General features: G+C 42.3%; 1 protein-coding gene across 1 annotated transcript in view; it reads right to left on the reverse strand.

Moving 5' to 3' along the window:
- SORCS3 (sortilin related VPS10 domain containing receptor 3) overlaps positions 1-17,562 on the reverse strand; it is a 275,011-nt gene that overhangs the window by 130,971 nt on the left and 126,478 nt on the right. Inside the window, exon 3 of the mRNA XM_066190964.1 lies at positions 13,713-13,812. Within this exon, the coding sequence (XP_066047061.1) occupies positions 13,713-13,812 (100 nt within the window). The remainder of the gene's footprint in view (positions 1-13,712; positions 13,813-17,562) is intronic.

Raw genomic sequence — 17,562 nt, forward strand, 5'->3', positions numbered from 1 at the left:
AAAGAGGGTTTCTAGAAAGCACACCTTAACTTTTTACAAACTTCCATAGATGTTCAGAGACGGCTAAATACCTGCTCACTGCCCTGCAGATATGTTGACTTCTGCAATAATCAGGGGGAAATGAACGCAACCTCTGTTTTCTAGTCACCAGGCATATCAGAGAGGAAAAAAATGGGACATGTCACTGATAAAAATCTGCTCTAGAGAGAAATCCTGTGTATTTACATACAAGCAAGGAAATCCACTCCATTTTTTAGGGATCAGCAGCTGTGACAAGAGGGACATCTTCCCTCTGGGAAGCCAAACAAGACATCTATGAAGAGGGCGATAGCTTTTATATAATTACTTACTTTGTGTCCCAAAAAGATAATGCTCATTGCAAACCCTTGTGTTTCAGAGTAGCCCAGATTTCGGATTCCTTCTTCCTTCACATGGCTCAAAAAATTGCTTAATGTTAAGGATAACCCGTGGGCATCAGTCAAGCAGTAAAGGGGCCCTGAGCTTTCATAAGAGATAAATTGTCTGGACCTACCCATTTCAACTTCTTGTAACTTCACTTCTTATTGCCCAAAATTTAGCATTAATGGCAGATTTAATTAATGAATATAGCACCAGATCACCAACTCTCAGAACCATAGTGCTGTAATCTTAAAGGATGAAGTGCACTGCACTCACTTTATAAGGGTTTATGAAGCATGTGTTATAAAAGTACCTCAACCATAAGGCTTTTATACCTTGGCACTCACTTCAATACAATCCCATAAAACCCAAGCAATCTTTAAGTGTTAAAGGTGACTTTCACTACTGTATTTATTATTGGATAATGAAAAATGACTCAGACACCCGTGGAAACTCAGCGATGAAATAAGAGTTTCCTGAGAGTTTTGCATTGAGTCTGCATTATATGTACCGTGACCAAAGAACCGAATAGCTCTCTCAAGACATTTTAGACACTTCACACTAACCTCCCTCCAGAACTTCCTTCCCATCAGGAATTCTTTGTAATTACAAAACAACCTCTAGCCTACACTGCTTGCCACTGAACTTTTCAGACATCAACAGCTGTTCCTATAGGCATTCAACCCGTCTGAAGGACCTCTGCCATAAACCCCTCCAGTTGGGCCAGAGACTGACAGCTCTCTAAACCACCAAATTGTTTTGAGAAGACACCAACACCATGGGGAACCCATGCATGGGTTCCCCATCTTTGCAGCACTGAGACAGAATGATCAGAGTACATGATGCTGTACAGGTGACATGCAGGTTCATCATCTCCGAAGAATGTTTTGTCTTTCACAGAGAATACACAAAGAAGGGAGCCATTACCAGAAACAAAGTAATAAACTGTAAAATTAAAAATTTTCTTTAGCATGAAACAGCAGGGCCTTACAGACAAAAGTGGGCATTGGAGGAGTGCATCAAATGAGGACCACCAGCACTACCTTCCCTTCTCTGAAGAGAGGCACATCAGCCTACCACACTTGTTTACAGGCAATAACCCTGGTTAACTTTTTGTTGTCTTCTCTTGTCTCTCATATCCAATTATACCCAGACTAAAATGACAATTAACTGTTCAGACTTGTACAAAATTGCCAGAGGCTTTTGGCACTTCAGCCATACCTGCCATAAATTGCCATACCAAAACAAAACACTTTAGAGAATTCCAAGCTCACACACTCCCTTCCTTATGGAGAGGCCACTCCATATTAATCAGCACCTGTGCAAGAGCACAGATGCACCATGCAAGAAGCCCTGAGGATCAGGAGCAAATTAAGGTTTAATTGCATATAAAGGAAGAGCTCTTCAAGGAAAACCACTCTGCCATCCTCACTGGCAAGTGGGAAATGAAAATATATCATGGCTGTAAGACTTTGACAAAACTCAGAGCTGAGAAAAGAACACAGATACTCTAAGGTTGCCAACTGAACCTGCCCACAATGCCAATTCCCAGGCTGGATCCAATTTGCATGTACAGGAGTGGACTAAGCCATCATAACAGACCCAACAAAGCAGAACACCTTATCCTTGTTTTGCTTCTGAGCAGGTCAGAGCAACATGTCTCCTCTCTTCCTCTTGTCTTTTTGGCACCGGACACATGTACTTTTCACTTTTAATTACAAGGCACAGCAAGCATTTGCTTGTTAAATTTCAGGTGCCAGTGGGGATGGAAGCCATCCAAAAAGCATGTGTTTGACCTGGCAAAGAGTGACTGACTGGCAACAGCCACATGCTTGGTTGCGAAACCTTTTCATTGTCACAGCAAGGCAGCCTTTATCCAAGGTTACTCCAAGCCATTATATTCTTATTACAGCTGCACATTCTCCAGCTCCCCACAGATCATCGGAGCAAAGTCCTCTGCCACAGAATTCCCACCTGCCTGAGGCCACTTCAGTGCTGTCCAGCTAATTTGCCAAAGGCTTTTCTGTGTCACAGCATGTTAATGCAGAGTTCTGCTCCACAAACTGCCAAGTGGGTTACAAGCACCATCACTGGATTTGTACATCCACTTTGACCAGCACTTCTATGAGTGGGCCTGGACCAGAAGTAGAAGAAACCTCCACTGGTGATCTTAGGCACCAACCAGTTCTTCCACACAAATACAAAGCCTCTGATCTATATTATTATATTGCACTAGTGGCTGGTATTTCTGCATAGCATAATTCTGGATGATGCCTTTTTACTCTTCTTCACTCTACACAGGAAAGCCCCAGTTGTTACAATATCTGATACACTGTTTTGTGGTCACCAGCTTTTTTCTAGTGACAGGGAACAGCTCTAATCCCAAACTGTGTTCACAGAAAGAGAAAAGCAGCATTCACTGTTATAATTATATGTTATTTGAGTAAATGTATGGTTGTGCTATTCTCCACAGAACTACAAAGTAATTTTCACCATTATGGTAACTTCCCATGTAAGCAGAAATAGTTACAGAAAATAATGTTATCAGTAAGGACAGGCTGTGTGTACCACAGCTGCTGGAACTGAGAACACCATTTATATAAAAACACTCCTCTGATTATAGGTATCACCTGGGAGAACACTTTACATATGGGTATAAGTTTACTCACAGTAGTTTCCCCATTACAGAAAACAAAAAGATGTGCATGGATAGTTACTCATAGGGGTAAACTTTTTGCAGCCTGTATTCAGCAGTCTATTTCATTTGAGGACACTAGAGTGTTTCATGACTCTATAGAAAAATAAAAATCACGTTATGTATGTCCCTTGGGGCCATTAAATCTGAATACAATTTTAAATGCATCATTGCTTCTCCTTTGCTTACCCAATTTATTTTTCTGCTTTTTTAGTCAGATTGCAGAGTGAACATAGACAACAGTCAGCTTTATCACTGTTCACATCCAGGTGCTTATCATCTATCTCAATTTACTTACCTGGCATCTATTACTTGTGTCCCCCACTGTCCCTAATGTACTTCTCTTCCTAACATCCCCCCACAGGAGGAAGCTAAGAGGATAGGAGAAGGTCTATCCAATTTCTAGATGCAAGGTCGAGGTCCCACAGAAATTAAAGTTACAAAACATGATGGCATTGCAGTGCCCTGCATGGTAGCCCTCAACTCTAAGCTATCCACTGAGGTTGCAGGCTCTGCATGCTAACTTGGGTGCCAGAGATTCAGGTGCCAGATATGGGAAGGTTCCAGACCTAGACAGAGGACTCCCAACTAGCACCTCACTGGCTTTGACATTTTCCATTACATTTAATAATTGTAATTAATGAAACAGTCCTTGCAGGTTTATGGCAGTAGTCTTGTCTGCAATTACACACTGAGCAGGTGAGTGGCTGCCCCAGTGACCAAACCACAGCTGCTACAGCCTATTCCAACACGGTCACTGACACTTCACAGCCTGGGGAAAATCATGTCCTTTCCTTTCTGTATCCCTTCATGCCCATATGTGATCTCTGGTCACTGCAGGGTTCTGAAGAACCACTGTAAGAGGAAACAGAACTGGAAGAAGGGGATAAGAGTTTTATCTCCAACACAACCCTAACACTTTGGTTTTAGACCCAATTGGCAAACTTGAGAAAATTGCCAAGCCTACTCTATCTTTCCACCCATTTCCAGGTCCTGAGCACTGCATTCCTTGCACCCATTCCATTGCCTCTCAATCTCTGAGCACATCTGCTCCAGGAATTTTATTGCTTTCTTGCAGGCATTTTTAAGGATCATGTTGGTCTGCCATGGGAAGGTTCCAAGGGAGACAAAAGATTTCAGATGAGCTTTTTCTATCAGCAACAGAGAATTAATATATTAGAGGGATCACTGTAAAAGAGAGAACCAATCTCTCCTCAGAGACAGCAGGACTGGTCTAAGAGTTGATTGCCTAGATTTATAAGAAAACTACAGCCTGAGTTTTCCCTAACTGCATCTGTGCACCATTTAGAAAACTCCTGTCATTACTTTTGGAGTCCAGCAGCGTCTGTCTGTATACAATGAAAAAAAGGTATCTTAGAACCAAGAAGGTGAAGGGCAATGAACTCTCACTAATGCAAAAAGAAGCCTCAAACACTCCATGACATGGTGAAATAACTCTTTAAGATCCAGCCCAGCCAAGCTCCATGCTGAAGAAAACTCATTCTAACACAGTCAGACAAGTGTTTCCAGGTTTCCCAGTGCTGTTTGGGATAAATTATTTTACATATAATTGATAACACCAGAACTGACATTACAGTTACACTGTAAGAGGCAGATGTGGGCATACACCACAAACTGAGACTGTGGCCAGCACGTGCCCTGCAGACTCTGCTGATCCAGGCTATTAAAATCAGAATTCACTCAGTAATGCTGAGCTTCTGTATTCTTCACTTTGTAAAATAATGAAATTAAGAGGTATTTTGCCAATTATTATTGGGTTTGGGGTTGGCAGGGGGTGGTGGGAGGATTTTTCTCAAAGGGAAATAAATAGGTCTTGGTGAACCAGCTCTTATCACTAAAGATCAAGGTCAGATCATTATATGGTCTTCAAAAGGACACACCTGCCCCTTTTCCAAGAGCTGTTCTCCACCCATTCTATTACTTTTCCCTCCTTTTTAATAACAGGAAATAGTGACTCACTATTATTGATTGATTATCCTGCTGTCTGTGAAGCACCATGCCCCTCCTCATTAATTCAAAACTACCTCATTTTTCATACTTCATAAATTAATATATTATTGGAGCTGCAGCAGTAAATGAGATGGTCATGTTTCAGAGTGTGGTAAGGAGGATGGAGGAAGGAAAAAGTCTCATAAAATTACCCTATATCAGGACCTGCAGCTGTGTTCACCCTGCTGACAGGCCATGTGGTTAATACAGGCAGCCCTGCACAAGGTGATGCCTCCTGACAGACCCTCTCGTCCCTCTAACCGAGACAAGACACTCTGAAAGCTCACACAGCTCCACTCTGCCCACTTCATAAAAGCAATGCTCATGCTAGGTGACAAAATTGCAGCTTTATTTTAGTTGATATTGTAACTCTTGATCTGTCCTTTAACACTCACTGTCGAAACTGGAGCAAACAACCTCTGTTTTTCTGACAGCCAGCTCTGGAAACTCTACATCTGAATATGGATGGGACCTCTTCATTTTTACCCCATTTCATGTCTTAACAACCTTGTAACATCCCTAACTCTCTGTAGGGCCCTGACTGGAGCAATACAAGGTGAAGCAGGCAGAGAGTGCAACAAGAGAGAGGGACGGAATTTTAGCCCTGTCAGAGAAATGCACCAGTATCCTGCCAAGTTTATCACTCTTACCTGGTAATCGTGCTTTTGCTCCAAAAATTATTTGCACTTTGGAATATAGAGGTGCAAAGATGCAAAATACGGATGTATAAAGGTACACAATGACAACCCTAACTCAAGTTTTGTAATATATTAACTTTTTTTCCTTCACAAAAAACTGAAAGGATGGCTTTCATTGTAAATGGCAGTTTCTATTTATACCTGTTTTCTAACCCTCTTCCCTTCAGCCCCATTAAATAATGCCATATGGGAGTATTTTGTTAATTATCTCAATTGCATTTATTTTTAGAAACAGCTGATGAGCAATGTGTGTGGTTCAGTGGGTCTGGTGGGGTTTTTTTCTGTTTGTTTTTAAATGTATCTGCTTCTTCAGAGAACTAACTGAAAAAAAAAAAACAAAAAACACCAGGAATCCCCAGTTTTCACATCCATGAATTCCAAGGGACAGCCATCCCTGGAGGGCAATGATCACATTGCCCCTGTTTAAGAAAGGGGAAAACTTCCACTGGGGCTCTTGCATCAGTTTGGGTCCCAACTCTGTGCTGTCTGTTCTGGAAAATGGTCATCTCCCAGACCACAGACGTTGCACAACCTCTGTTTTTCTCTATGATTTATGTGAAGCCAGAAATGGTAAAGTTAAAACCTGCAAGCAAGCGGACTTTGTTCTTTCTCTAGGGATAGGATCATACAGGTCAGGTCAGGTTCCAGTGGGCATCTGGCACGTCAGGCCTCTCAGTCCCTGACTGCAAGAGGGCAGAAAACTCTCACAGGAGCATCTTGACTAGAAAGATTCACAAGGAGGCACAATCCTCAAATATATTAGTAACAATAATTTAAAAAAATAAAAGAAAGAAAAACACACACACAAAAGACACAACAGAAAAATCAAAAACACCAACTTGGACATACTGAAAAAGATTTAAAAGTATTTATGCCTTTATATCTCAGTCTTTTCTACTCACTGATCTTGAACCATGTTCAAAACACTAATAAACCAAGTCATCCAGCATCAGGAAACTATATATCTTACATAGCAGAGGCCAGAGAAACCTGCTCTGGAAAGGTGACTTTGCTGAATTCAAAATAAAAAACAGAAAACCCTTCAAACAAGAAATTCTTGAAGTCCTCCTCTTGAAGTATAACAAAACATCTGTAACTCAGTATTTCTTTCACACAGTTGCAGGTCACAGTTCTGCAAACATTTACAAAAATGATCTCTTTTCTCAGGTGCCAAATTCCAGCTGAATTAATTGGACATGTAGAGAGAATTCCACATACAACAGCACACAACACTGCACCTTGTAGATAAAACATCATGTCACACATTCTCTCACTCTTCCATAGATGTTGTGGGTGACCTTGAGGAAATCAGCTTTGCAACACCAGTAAGTGAAGAAAAATATTACTTCTTCATTCACATTTTATTCCTCTATTTAAATTTTCAGTTCTGAAGATGGAGTGTGACTGCCCCTGAAGTGTATTTACGAGATGGATATGCTGAGATGTTACCCCATTCACAGTCACATTTGTACAATCCACTGGTTAACCAGAGCAGGCAAACCTGAGCTCAGCTAAGCCAGGCACTGTGTTTCACAGCCTTCCTATCTGCCCCTATCAATGCTGGATGGGTGGCATGGATTTTGGAGCTCTGAGAAGCACAGGAACATCATCTACAACTCAATGGGTCCAGAGAAGAAGTGCACACAGAGACTTCTACAGGAGCATTTGCAGGTCAGGTAATTTAGTCCCTGTTAATGGCAGCTGCAAAACCAAGAGCTATTTAGTGACTGTACTCCATTAGGCTGAAGGGAAAGATTAGGGATAAAAGACAGTAGAAACAGCTTGTTCCATCACTACTGCCCTGTGGCTCTAACTCAGCCCCATTGCCTCTGAGTTACAAATACGTTCTCGAGATCACATCAGCAAGTGTCAGTTTGCCGCACAGACCCTTGATCACAGTGTCAGCACAATGAGGAAAAGGGGTCCAAGGAAACCTTCTATCTTCCTAAAGCCATTTGGGCTTTACTGCAGAGCTCAGTTCCTCACCAATGGCAGGGGATGCAGTCTTAGGAAAAAGCAGCAGATGATTAATGAGAGCTGTGGTTAAGCATGGCAGCTCAGTTCAGGCTGGTCTAGTAAGTATCAGGTGTATGCTGGAATCTCTGCCTCATCAACCTGACACGTTTGATGAGTAAGGAGAAAACGAAATGCTACAGAATTCCCCTTGGGAGCATGTGAACTAAGAAATGAAGGCAAAAACAAAAGAAGTTTGAATCACCGTTCTGCCCTGAGGCTCCAATCACAGCTGAGGAATTCCCTTTGGAGATGGAGGCGGCCAGGACAGGTTTTGCTCTCAGTTACTCTCCAAGTGAGCAAGAAAAAATAAAGGGGTGGTCAAAGTGACTTGTGCTCATTTCGGGATCTCCAGTTTCTGTAAAGGGAGGTTTCACTCCCAACGTTCTAGCTAGTCACCATTCAGGTAGATGCATTCCTCTGCAATTACACTATTGCAGACAATTTCTTCCTTCATTAACGTGAACAGCAACACAGCATTGCTCTCTGCCAGCTCATAAAGAGTTGCTGCACTTCATCCCCAAGAAACTATACAGACACAAAAAAATCTAATTAGATTTATCCTTCAGAAATTATTACTCTCTAAATATCTCTAAACATTTCTCCTTCTGATGGGCCAAGTTCAGAGGCATGAGAGGTGCAGCATGACTTTGGCTTTTACAGCTTCAGTGATTTGTAATGCCCTTCCATTTGGATTCTATGACAACTAAGAAACTAGTCTAAAAAACCATTTTCTCAAAGCTACAACTGAGCTCCATAACTTTATTTCTGCTTTATTCTGTTTGCAACTTCTGTTCAAATAGCTTAGCTGGAAGGTCTACCTTTAAATAAAACCTAAAATGCTTCAGTTCTGGTATGAGGGAAAAACAGGGGGAGTCCTCATTTCATTCACTGCACCTGGATGATGTTTCTATTCAGACAGTCAGCATAAAAGGCTACAGACCTTTTAATTCTTCAAGTCATCACCTGCAACAACGATTGTAATAGCTCAGGGGAAAAGCTAAAAACTGCTGCAGCCAACTGAATTGCAAAGCAAATTCATGAAGGAAGGTATTCCTAAGACATCAGAACTGTCACCTCAGATCTTAAATGCAATCAGGGCCTCCAGTTTATCCACATCTTATCTGAGCAATACTCTATACAGGAAAGTGGGGTTGATTTGCCAGAGTTGTTATTCTCTTCCTTTTTCCTCCCTTTCTTCTAATTTTTTTTAACTCCATCGTCTCCACCTCCACAGTATTCCCAAGGGTAGAGATAAAAGTTTCATAGTGAGAACTGGGTTTTCAACTAAACAACATCTTCACCAAGAATAAGCACTCTTTACAGAATATTTCACAGGAAAAAGTAATACCTAAAATCTATGGTTCAACAATTCCTTGAGATTCAAAGTGACACCTCTGTGCCTGAAAGGAGCAGTGCTTCACATCCATGGGACTTCAATTCTCATCTTCTTTCCGCACCCTTTTGGAAGGGCTTTACATCCCTCTGTGAGGCATCAATTGTAAAATGAACCTTGTTATTGACAACCAAGAAGAAAGCGAATGTTCTCACAATAGGGGATCTTACCCAGCAGACCAACTCATGCTAGAAAATATGGAATCACAGCACTTCAGCTCCAAGCAGTGACATTTAGAAGTGCAGCCAGTTAAGCAAAGAATCACAAGCTTAATATTTTGTGGAAATTATTCAATTTCCTTACAGAATTTTTTCAGCAACCATAAAGAAAGAAGAGAATCAGGATAAAAAGAAAATGGAAATGTAAAAAGTCAAGAGAAATGTTTCTACTAGATTTTTCCCTTTAGTGTTTTGGAAGAAATAAACACTTTTAATTCCCAGACCGCTGTGAAACTCTGCCTCTAGTAAAATGTAACTAACACCCAAAATCCAGCTTTAAATTAAAGGTCAGCAGGGGACCGAGCTCTCTGCCCAGCAGAGAGTAAGCATCTTTTTGTCATATCCCCAAAGAAAGACAACAGGCTACAGGGTAGAAAAGCCAAAGATAAGCATTTTGCTAATTTCAGCATTTCAGAGCACTCAAACATGTGCTGTTAAATCCCATTCATCTGCAAGGAAGGGGTGCTGCTAAACAAACATGAAAATTTCTCCATTCTGAAGCTTACCACAAGTTACCTGCTTGTTGCAACCTATTTTGCAACTGGACAAAGCATATGCTTCACATGAGGTCTTTCTCTCAGACCAACAACTGAGTGGGTAGATGCACTAAAAAGGGGAAGATGTGCCCTGGAATGCACTCGCCTATTAGAGAATCTTCACGGATTTGGAAATGTCAACACTGCAGGCACTTTGCTTCTTACCAGAGCCCAAATCAGGAACTCTCAAGAAAGCCAGTCCCCAGGACATCAGAGCTGCCTGACTGCTAGGGACAAAGAATCACCTGGAACTTCCCAGCAGAAAGGAGAGCTCAGTGCAGGTTTTCCTGATGCAGACACAAGCGCCTGTTGTGCAAGTGAGAGGAGAAACAGCCCAACCACCTGCAGGAGAGCAGATCCACGTCTGGCAGTTTCAACTCCCAGCAGCAGAGGCTTTCCATACACTCGCAAAGCGTTGTGAAACCTTGAGCTTGTTAGTTCTTAGGGGAAGGGAATTAGTAGTGTGACAGCTCCACGGGAAGATGAAGTAGTCCTGGCTCAGAGCAGAGAGTGTTTTGGCTACAATGCAGCCAGAGTCTGCAGATTCACAGTGGGCTGCAGAACGCATGGCAGTTCCCTTATGCCAGCACCCAAAGTGGTCTCAGATCACCAAGCTGGCCCTGACCACTAGGAATGATACCTCTCAGGTATCACAGCTGGGAAATAGAATTCCCAGCAGCTTCCTTTGATCGGTGCATGTTGTAATATTGATTTAATCACAGCTGCAAATTTCTAATTGCATTTTCCCAATAACTTCTGTGATTTCTAGGAAATGGGCATGCCCCATCTCAGCGCAGCCATCAGCAGGTTGGGCAGCACCTGGAGCAGGCAGGAGCTCTGGGACCCAGATCTGCACCACAGCCAAAGCCACGCCAGCTCAGTCTTTGCTCTGTGCCTTGGTTAACTCTGTGCATGAGGAGGGTGGGGTGGATATCACCCAGCAGCAGCAGCAACACGTAAAAGCCAGGAACAGCTACAGACTAAATCTGACCTCCAAGAAATAAAGCACAGGTGGCCAAAAAATTAAAACTTTCCCACCAAAGTTTTTCAAAAAAAGACATCAGAAACAAAAGGCTTTTCTGTTAAAATAAGAAAGCAAAATGCCAGCTTTTAAATCCCCGTGCCTCATAATTGAGCCCAGGGTTACGCCACAATTCAGGTAAATGATGTTTATATAACTGGCATTTGGCTGAACACATAATTCCTATTTAACAGCTGAAAAGAAGCATTTTGGGTCTTCAAAGAAATCTGACAGGTAATTCCCACTGTAGTTCTGCAGGGTAGCTGAGAAGTAATTATCCTTCTCACTAGTAAATCAATTAGGAATGAATGTATGGAAGGCTTTTCTCCTCCTCCAAGTAAGCGCTAATCCTCTAAGCACTAATGAGTAGACAGGGCCAGCAGCAATGTGCAAACCCATCAGAAATCGACAGGAGCTACCAGGCATGGAGCAGGAGCTCCAATCAGTGCCTGGGAGCGAGTGCCTCAGGAGAAAACACCTTGCCTGCAAAGCTCTGCATGGTTCATGTGTGCACACAGGCTCCGTGTATGGTAGTTACAGTTGGTATCTCCCTCCCCACTCACCGGCTCAAGCAAAGACCTCTCTTGCAGCTCACAGGAGATCCCTGCATCATGTTCAACAAGGCAGCACTTCTGCTGCTGCAGGTGAAACACAAGGGACCTGGGCTTTTTCTGCTGGGATGCAACTGATTCATCTATTCCTTTGTGATTCAGTATTGGTAGCTGCCCTCAGCAGCTCAACAAAATCATTCTGCTTACTCTCCATGCCAGAGGAGTAATATTCACCCAGAGAGACTGGGAGAAGACTACAACCCTAGTGCATTTTTTTGCAGCGCATAACCTGAAAAATCTGTAAGAGGAGTGGGTGGGCAATAAACCAAAACCTGAATTTGACAAATTTCAGATGCTCCAGTCCAGTGACACCTTGTTCAGACACTTCTCAAGTGCTACATGAATGTCCGGAATTGTTTTGATGGTTAACAAAGCAGAGTGCAGACAGACCAGCTGTTTAGGCATGCACAGTAACAGTGCTCATATATTTAGCAGAGGTAGAAAGAATGGAAGCAAGTTGTTTCCACAGCAGCCAACACTAAAGCTGGTTTCCTACGAGTTTTCCTTACAGCTTGTCTCTACATTTCATAAGAAATTTCAGAAGGATAAGAAGGGCACGGATAGGTCCAAAAATCATTTCCTTATAATAGAAAACCAAAAAAATTTCTTTTAAATTTCTAATCTCAAATAAATAAACAGCAAGTAAAGATAGGCCTATATGCCATTATATGATGAAATGTAGGTGGTTTTAATTTAAAAAAAAAAAAAGGAGACTGCTAATCTGTAAAGCTCAGTAGCCTGAGAAATTGCTAGAAGATAATAATATATCCTCGTACTCTGATTTGTGAGGGAGTCTTTACACCAGTGACGTAGGATTTGTAACTGAGCATATTGCCTGTGCTTTTGGGTGGGCAGAGTTGCTTTGGAAACAGAAGGAGGAAGAATTAACTCTTCAGTGTCCCCCATATTGGATATAGGACAGGTGTGTAGGCCAGGAAGAGTCACTACAAAACATCTTAATCTGTTTTGCTCAGGGAAAAACAAAAAAACAAAAAAAAAAAAAAAAAAAAAAAAAAAAAAAAAAAAAAAAAAAAAAGGTAATTGTCACAATAGTTCAGCTCCTGCATCAGGAAAAACAGAAGCTGAATTCTGGTATTCTGGTCACTGCATTCTTTCTCTTCCCTGTACATCCAAACACTTTTAGTAACCAGGACTATGTCTGCATTATGGTTGAATACACTGAAATAAACATCAGTCCCAAAACATCTGTAGACTGACCAGTGATGGAAAGCACCACAGTCATAATAAGAACAGTACAAGTAGCAAGTTATTAGTTTGGAAATCTTGTGATGGAGACAGGATATGAGCAGTTTGGAAGTGATCAAGCCAAACATGTTGCACTGGGCCTCTACGCTGTCCAAACACAACTTCACTGTCAGCAATTAGCTTCGTGCTGCAGCCCTCCCACAGTGATTTCTGTGGGTAGCTAAAAGCATCTTTATCCCACTACCTCCCCTGAATCAACACAGGCAATAATTTTAAACCAAAAACGCACTGAGTTGCAGTTCCTGGGCTGTGCTTGTGTGAGCCAGCTGCAGCCCTAATTGCATCATGTGGGAAGAGTGAACAGGGGGTTGGAAAGCTGTGACCTCATCTTCTCTCCTACACAACCGAATCAAATTGTAGGTCTTCCACCCACTCTCACAGGCATATTCTGCTTTCAGCCCCCTTACATGATGCAACCAAAGAAAATGTCATTTACATCTTTACCTCCAAATGTGGGGAGAAAGAGTCAAATGCAGAAATAAATGCCTTTTACTCAGTTTTTCTAATAATAAGGAGACACAAGGCAGGGAGATGTGTAATAGCCAAAGCCAATGTAAGCAAGAAACCCAGAAATATTTGTGCGAGTTCTTTAAAATTGTAACAGTCAGATGCAAATGAAAGCAACCTTTTTACTTCTCTAGAAAGTTCAGAAGGGAATTAAGCACTTCATCACCATCACAAGTAAAGCAGGATCAGTTCTATGGGATTCCATGGAATTGCACCAGTGCAACTTAGACAGCAAATTCAAACTCCTGTGAATTACTAACAGATCTCACTTTAGTATCATAATTCCTCTCAGAATGCTGTAATTTTGTTTCTATAGCTACCAGTGCAATGGCTCTCCCTTACCTTCCTCTTGTTAGTGGGACTGACATATAGGTAGCTCAGCACAGTCTTCAGGCCTACTTTGTCATTTAGCTTCTCATAGGTAGTGCCATAGTCTGTTGACCTGGAGAAAAGAGGAGACAAAAAGAGTTTATGTGGTTATTAGAGATCAGGGGAAGGGAATGACTGTGTGAACAGATGCTCCAAGTTACAGTTTGAGCATTATTATGCTTAAAACATAGGATTTTATGTTTAATTCAGGGTGGCCAGCAGAAAAGAGACAAAAACTTGAGTCCTTTGGGGAAGCATCTGTCTCTGCATTCACTGGTCATAGACATCTGGGGAGTTGTGGTGCTCCCATGCAGGTGGACTTTGGGGTCAGACTCTGCCCTCATGTACCAGTGTGGGATTGCAAATGATATCTACACATAAGAGGAGTCTGATGTCAGCAACACCCTTAGTAAGAATTCCCTTTTCAGACAAATTCAACATAAGACTCCAAATTAAACCAAACAACAACAGTTTTATTTAGATAGGTTGATTTTTGACTTGAAGATGGGGATCCAAATGTGGCTCAGAATTGTAACAGCTGAACTCATGTCTAGATAAAAATGTGCTTAAACTGGCATCTTGAGTCCTCAGTCACCCCCATCCTACTTTGTGCCAGGCAGTGAATTTTTCTGAGTTACAGAGACAGATTCAGGCCCCTACACTAGCAAATCCCACCCAGAGGAGCAGATGATCTGGAGGTGGTATTACCCATTCGTGACTGGGGAAAAGGGCTGCTTCGTCACAGAGGGTTTTCTGTAGTGTCCTCCTCTTCATTTGTGGGCATGTTTGAAACCTCACTGTCCTGCTTGTTTCTCTACTGTTTTCATACTTTGTTTTCCTAACAAGATTTTTCCTACCAGAACAACCCAACAGCTACTCCATACAGGATCCCACACCTGAAGAGTGCTCAGCACCAAGTGGCTTTTGGAGGGAGGGGTGTCAGACCCTGCCTGAAAAGCCCCCCCACCCCATGCAAACTGGCTCCCAACCCAACTCAGCTTCTGTCATAGGGAAGACAGAAGACATCCTCAGCACACGGACATGGACAGTTCCTCATAAAAAGCCTACCTGGACATATCTACAATTCTATTAGGGCGGGAATCCATGGCCCCTGCCCTCCTCTCTAATCATGCTTTTTACATGAACAGAGAACATGCAGCAATTCACTGCCTTTCCCAGTACCAAGTTCCAGTAATTTGGTTTCCTAAGTTCAACAAGTCTCTAGAATTTGCAGCTTTATGGTTCTGCTTGAGACCAATCCTCTGCTCCTTTTCTGCCTGGCAAAGAACGGCCCAAGCCACTTCTGGCATCACAATGAACAGTGCAACTCATGTGGCTGGAGAAACTGAGCAATGCCAGAGCCTGTCTCCAGCTCTGCTGCTTTTCCTGCTGCTAGTGGAGTCCAGAGTGACACCAAAAGAGCCAAGCCACAAAACCAGACTGCTGATGTCAGACTTCCAAGTAGTAGGAGTCATGAAATCAAAAGCTTGCTTTGTTACTGATGTGGCCCAAACACATTTCCTTCAGTGCATCCTTCAAGGATAATTCCTAAATACTTTGTAAAGTCCTTTTCTTCAATGGGTTGAACCAGCCTTTCTCCTTTGACCAGGCAGCAGCCAGGGTGCTTCAAGTCTCAAACAACTTCCTTGTGTTTTGGTTAACTCCTTAATTCAAAAATAGAGCTAATATTGGCTCCATTTGCACTTACCACTCTTCTGTTCTAATGCATAGTATCACCCACTGGGCTTCACAGAGATACCCTAAAGAATATGACAATAATGTACTGTATTTTCATAGAAATCCCCACCTAAAGTATCTGAAGCTCTTGTCTCCCTAGGTATCAATACCAAACAAACAAACAAACAAATAATAACAGCCTTCCCTTTCCAGCCAATCTTGAAACTGAAGCAGCCTTATTAATGAAACTGAATAATCCAGGACAAATGATTCCAGTACATGAGGCCTCCTACAAATGCAAATTCAACAGGTCAGGAATCCTCAGGTAACACTAAGCTCTAAGCAGAGGATAACAGACAGAGGGTAAGCAGAGGAACTTCCTTGATCTTACTTTTCCAACAGCACTGTAGCAATGAACAAGCCACTTTTGTGACTACACATGTACCAGCCACCAGCCAGAGATGGAGATCACTAGTTTCAATCAGCATCAAAAGAGAATACAAATAACAGTTTAATATTCTGACAGAGCTACTTTGGGTTTGTTCTCCGCGTAATTTTAAGATCTCCCAAAATGCTTTGCACTTCTAAAGATGCAGGCTGGATGCCCTAATGACTTTTTCTCATTAAACCATTATCAGTCATTGCATTTGCCCTTTCAAAGGATAGCTAGAAAGGAAGTAGGATCATTATTTCGTTAGTTTCTCTGAGGCTTGCTTTATTATCATGACAGTCACCACTGGCTTCACAGAAATGTCACAAAGGATATCACAATAATATACTGTATTTCCATAGCACTTTTTTCTAGCCAAATATCTAAAGCTTTTGTCTCATGCTAATCCATTCAAACTAACAAAGTCCCAAAAGCCATACTGGGAAATTCTATCTCTATTCTAGAGATGAAGAAGCTGAAAGCTTGCATAGGTAATGGTTCATTTTTTCCAAAAGCAGGCAACTGCAATTAGCCATTTCAGCTTCTGCAATCATCTAGTGTAAGGCTCAACTATACCACCAAATTGCCTAATTAGAAAACAAGCATTAAAAAAAAAAAGTTTGCTGCTAATTTTAGCTACCCAAGCCTGAACATTTAAGGAGATGTGACCCACAGGTGGAACAGAAAATTTTTGAGTCAGTTTTTAATCTTCACTTGAACCCTTCTCCTTTACTAATTACTTCTAATTCCAAATTAACTAGCCCGAATTAACTCCATCCTTACAGTTGTTTGACACTACAAGCAGACTGGATACCATATTCTCTCCCATTCCTCTGGTCACAGTATGATCCCATTCCAAGCACATTACTAAAGTAGTGCAGGGGAAGAAATGTTGTAGTTATATTAAAATGACAAAAGACTCAGTGATAGGAAAGGTGGTTTCCATGAGTCACACCCCAAACGCCTGCCTTAACTTTGGGCCTTTAATGGCAAACTGATCCTGCCTGACTGGTTCTCCTCTGGGTTGCCCCACTGAAGCCATCCCTGGAATCTCATCATCTTGGAAGGTTGTTACTGCCTTCAGTCTCAAGCTGATATTTGCATATTGCTTCTAACCATACACACGTGTATACATAAAAGTATTTTTAACAATGCTTTCATAAAATGCACCTCGGTACACTGCTGGTAGCACAGAAACTCTTACAATACAGGACTAGGAAGGTTACAGTGGAACTGATGCCTAGAGAGGCTGACCTAGAAGGCATCAATTCTTCCCCCACTCAGCACTGGTGAGGCCACACCTCGAGGTTCAGCTCTGTGTTCAGCTCTGGGCCTCTCATTCAAGAAAGTCACTGAGGTGCTGGAGTAAGTCCAGAAAAGGGCAATAGGCCTGGTGAGGGGTGTGGAGCACAAGCCCTGGGAGGAGTGGCTGAGGCAGCTGGGGTTATTCAGCCTGGAGAAAAGGAGACTCAGAGGTGACCTTATCATTCCCTACAACTGCCTGAAAGAAGGGTGCAGAGACCTGGGGGTCAGCCTCTTCTCCCAAGCGACAGGACAAGAGGACGTGGCCTCAAGCTGTGTCGTAGGAAGTTCCAGTTGGACATCTGGAGGAATTTCTTCACCTAAAGGCTGATTGTACATTGGAACAGACTGCCTAGGGGGATGGTGGAGTCAGCATCCCTGGAGGTGTTCTAAAAGAGACTGGGCATGGCACTC

This window comes from Chamaea fasciata, unplaced genomic scaffold (genome assembly GCF_029207755.1).
Source record: "Chamaea fasciata isolate MVZ Bird 193981 ecotype frontalis unplaced genomic scaffold, bChaFas1.0.hap1 SCAF_9, whole genome shotgun sequence".
Lineage (NCBI taxonomy): Eukaryota > Metazoa > Chordata > Aves > Passeriformes > Sylviidae > Chamaea > Chamaea fasciata.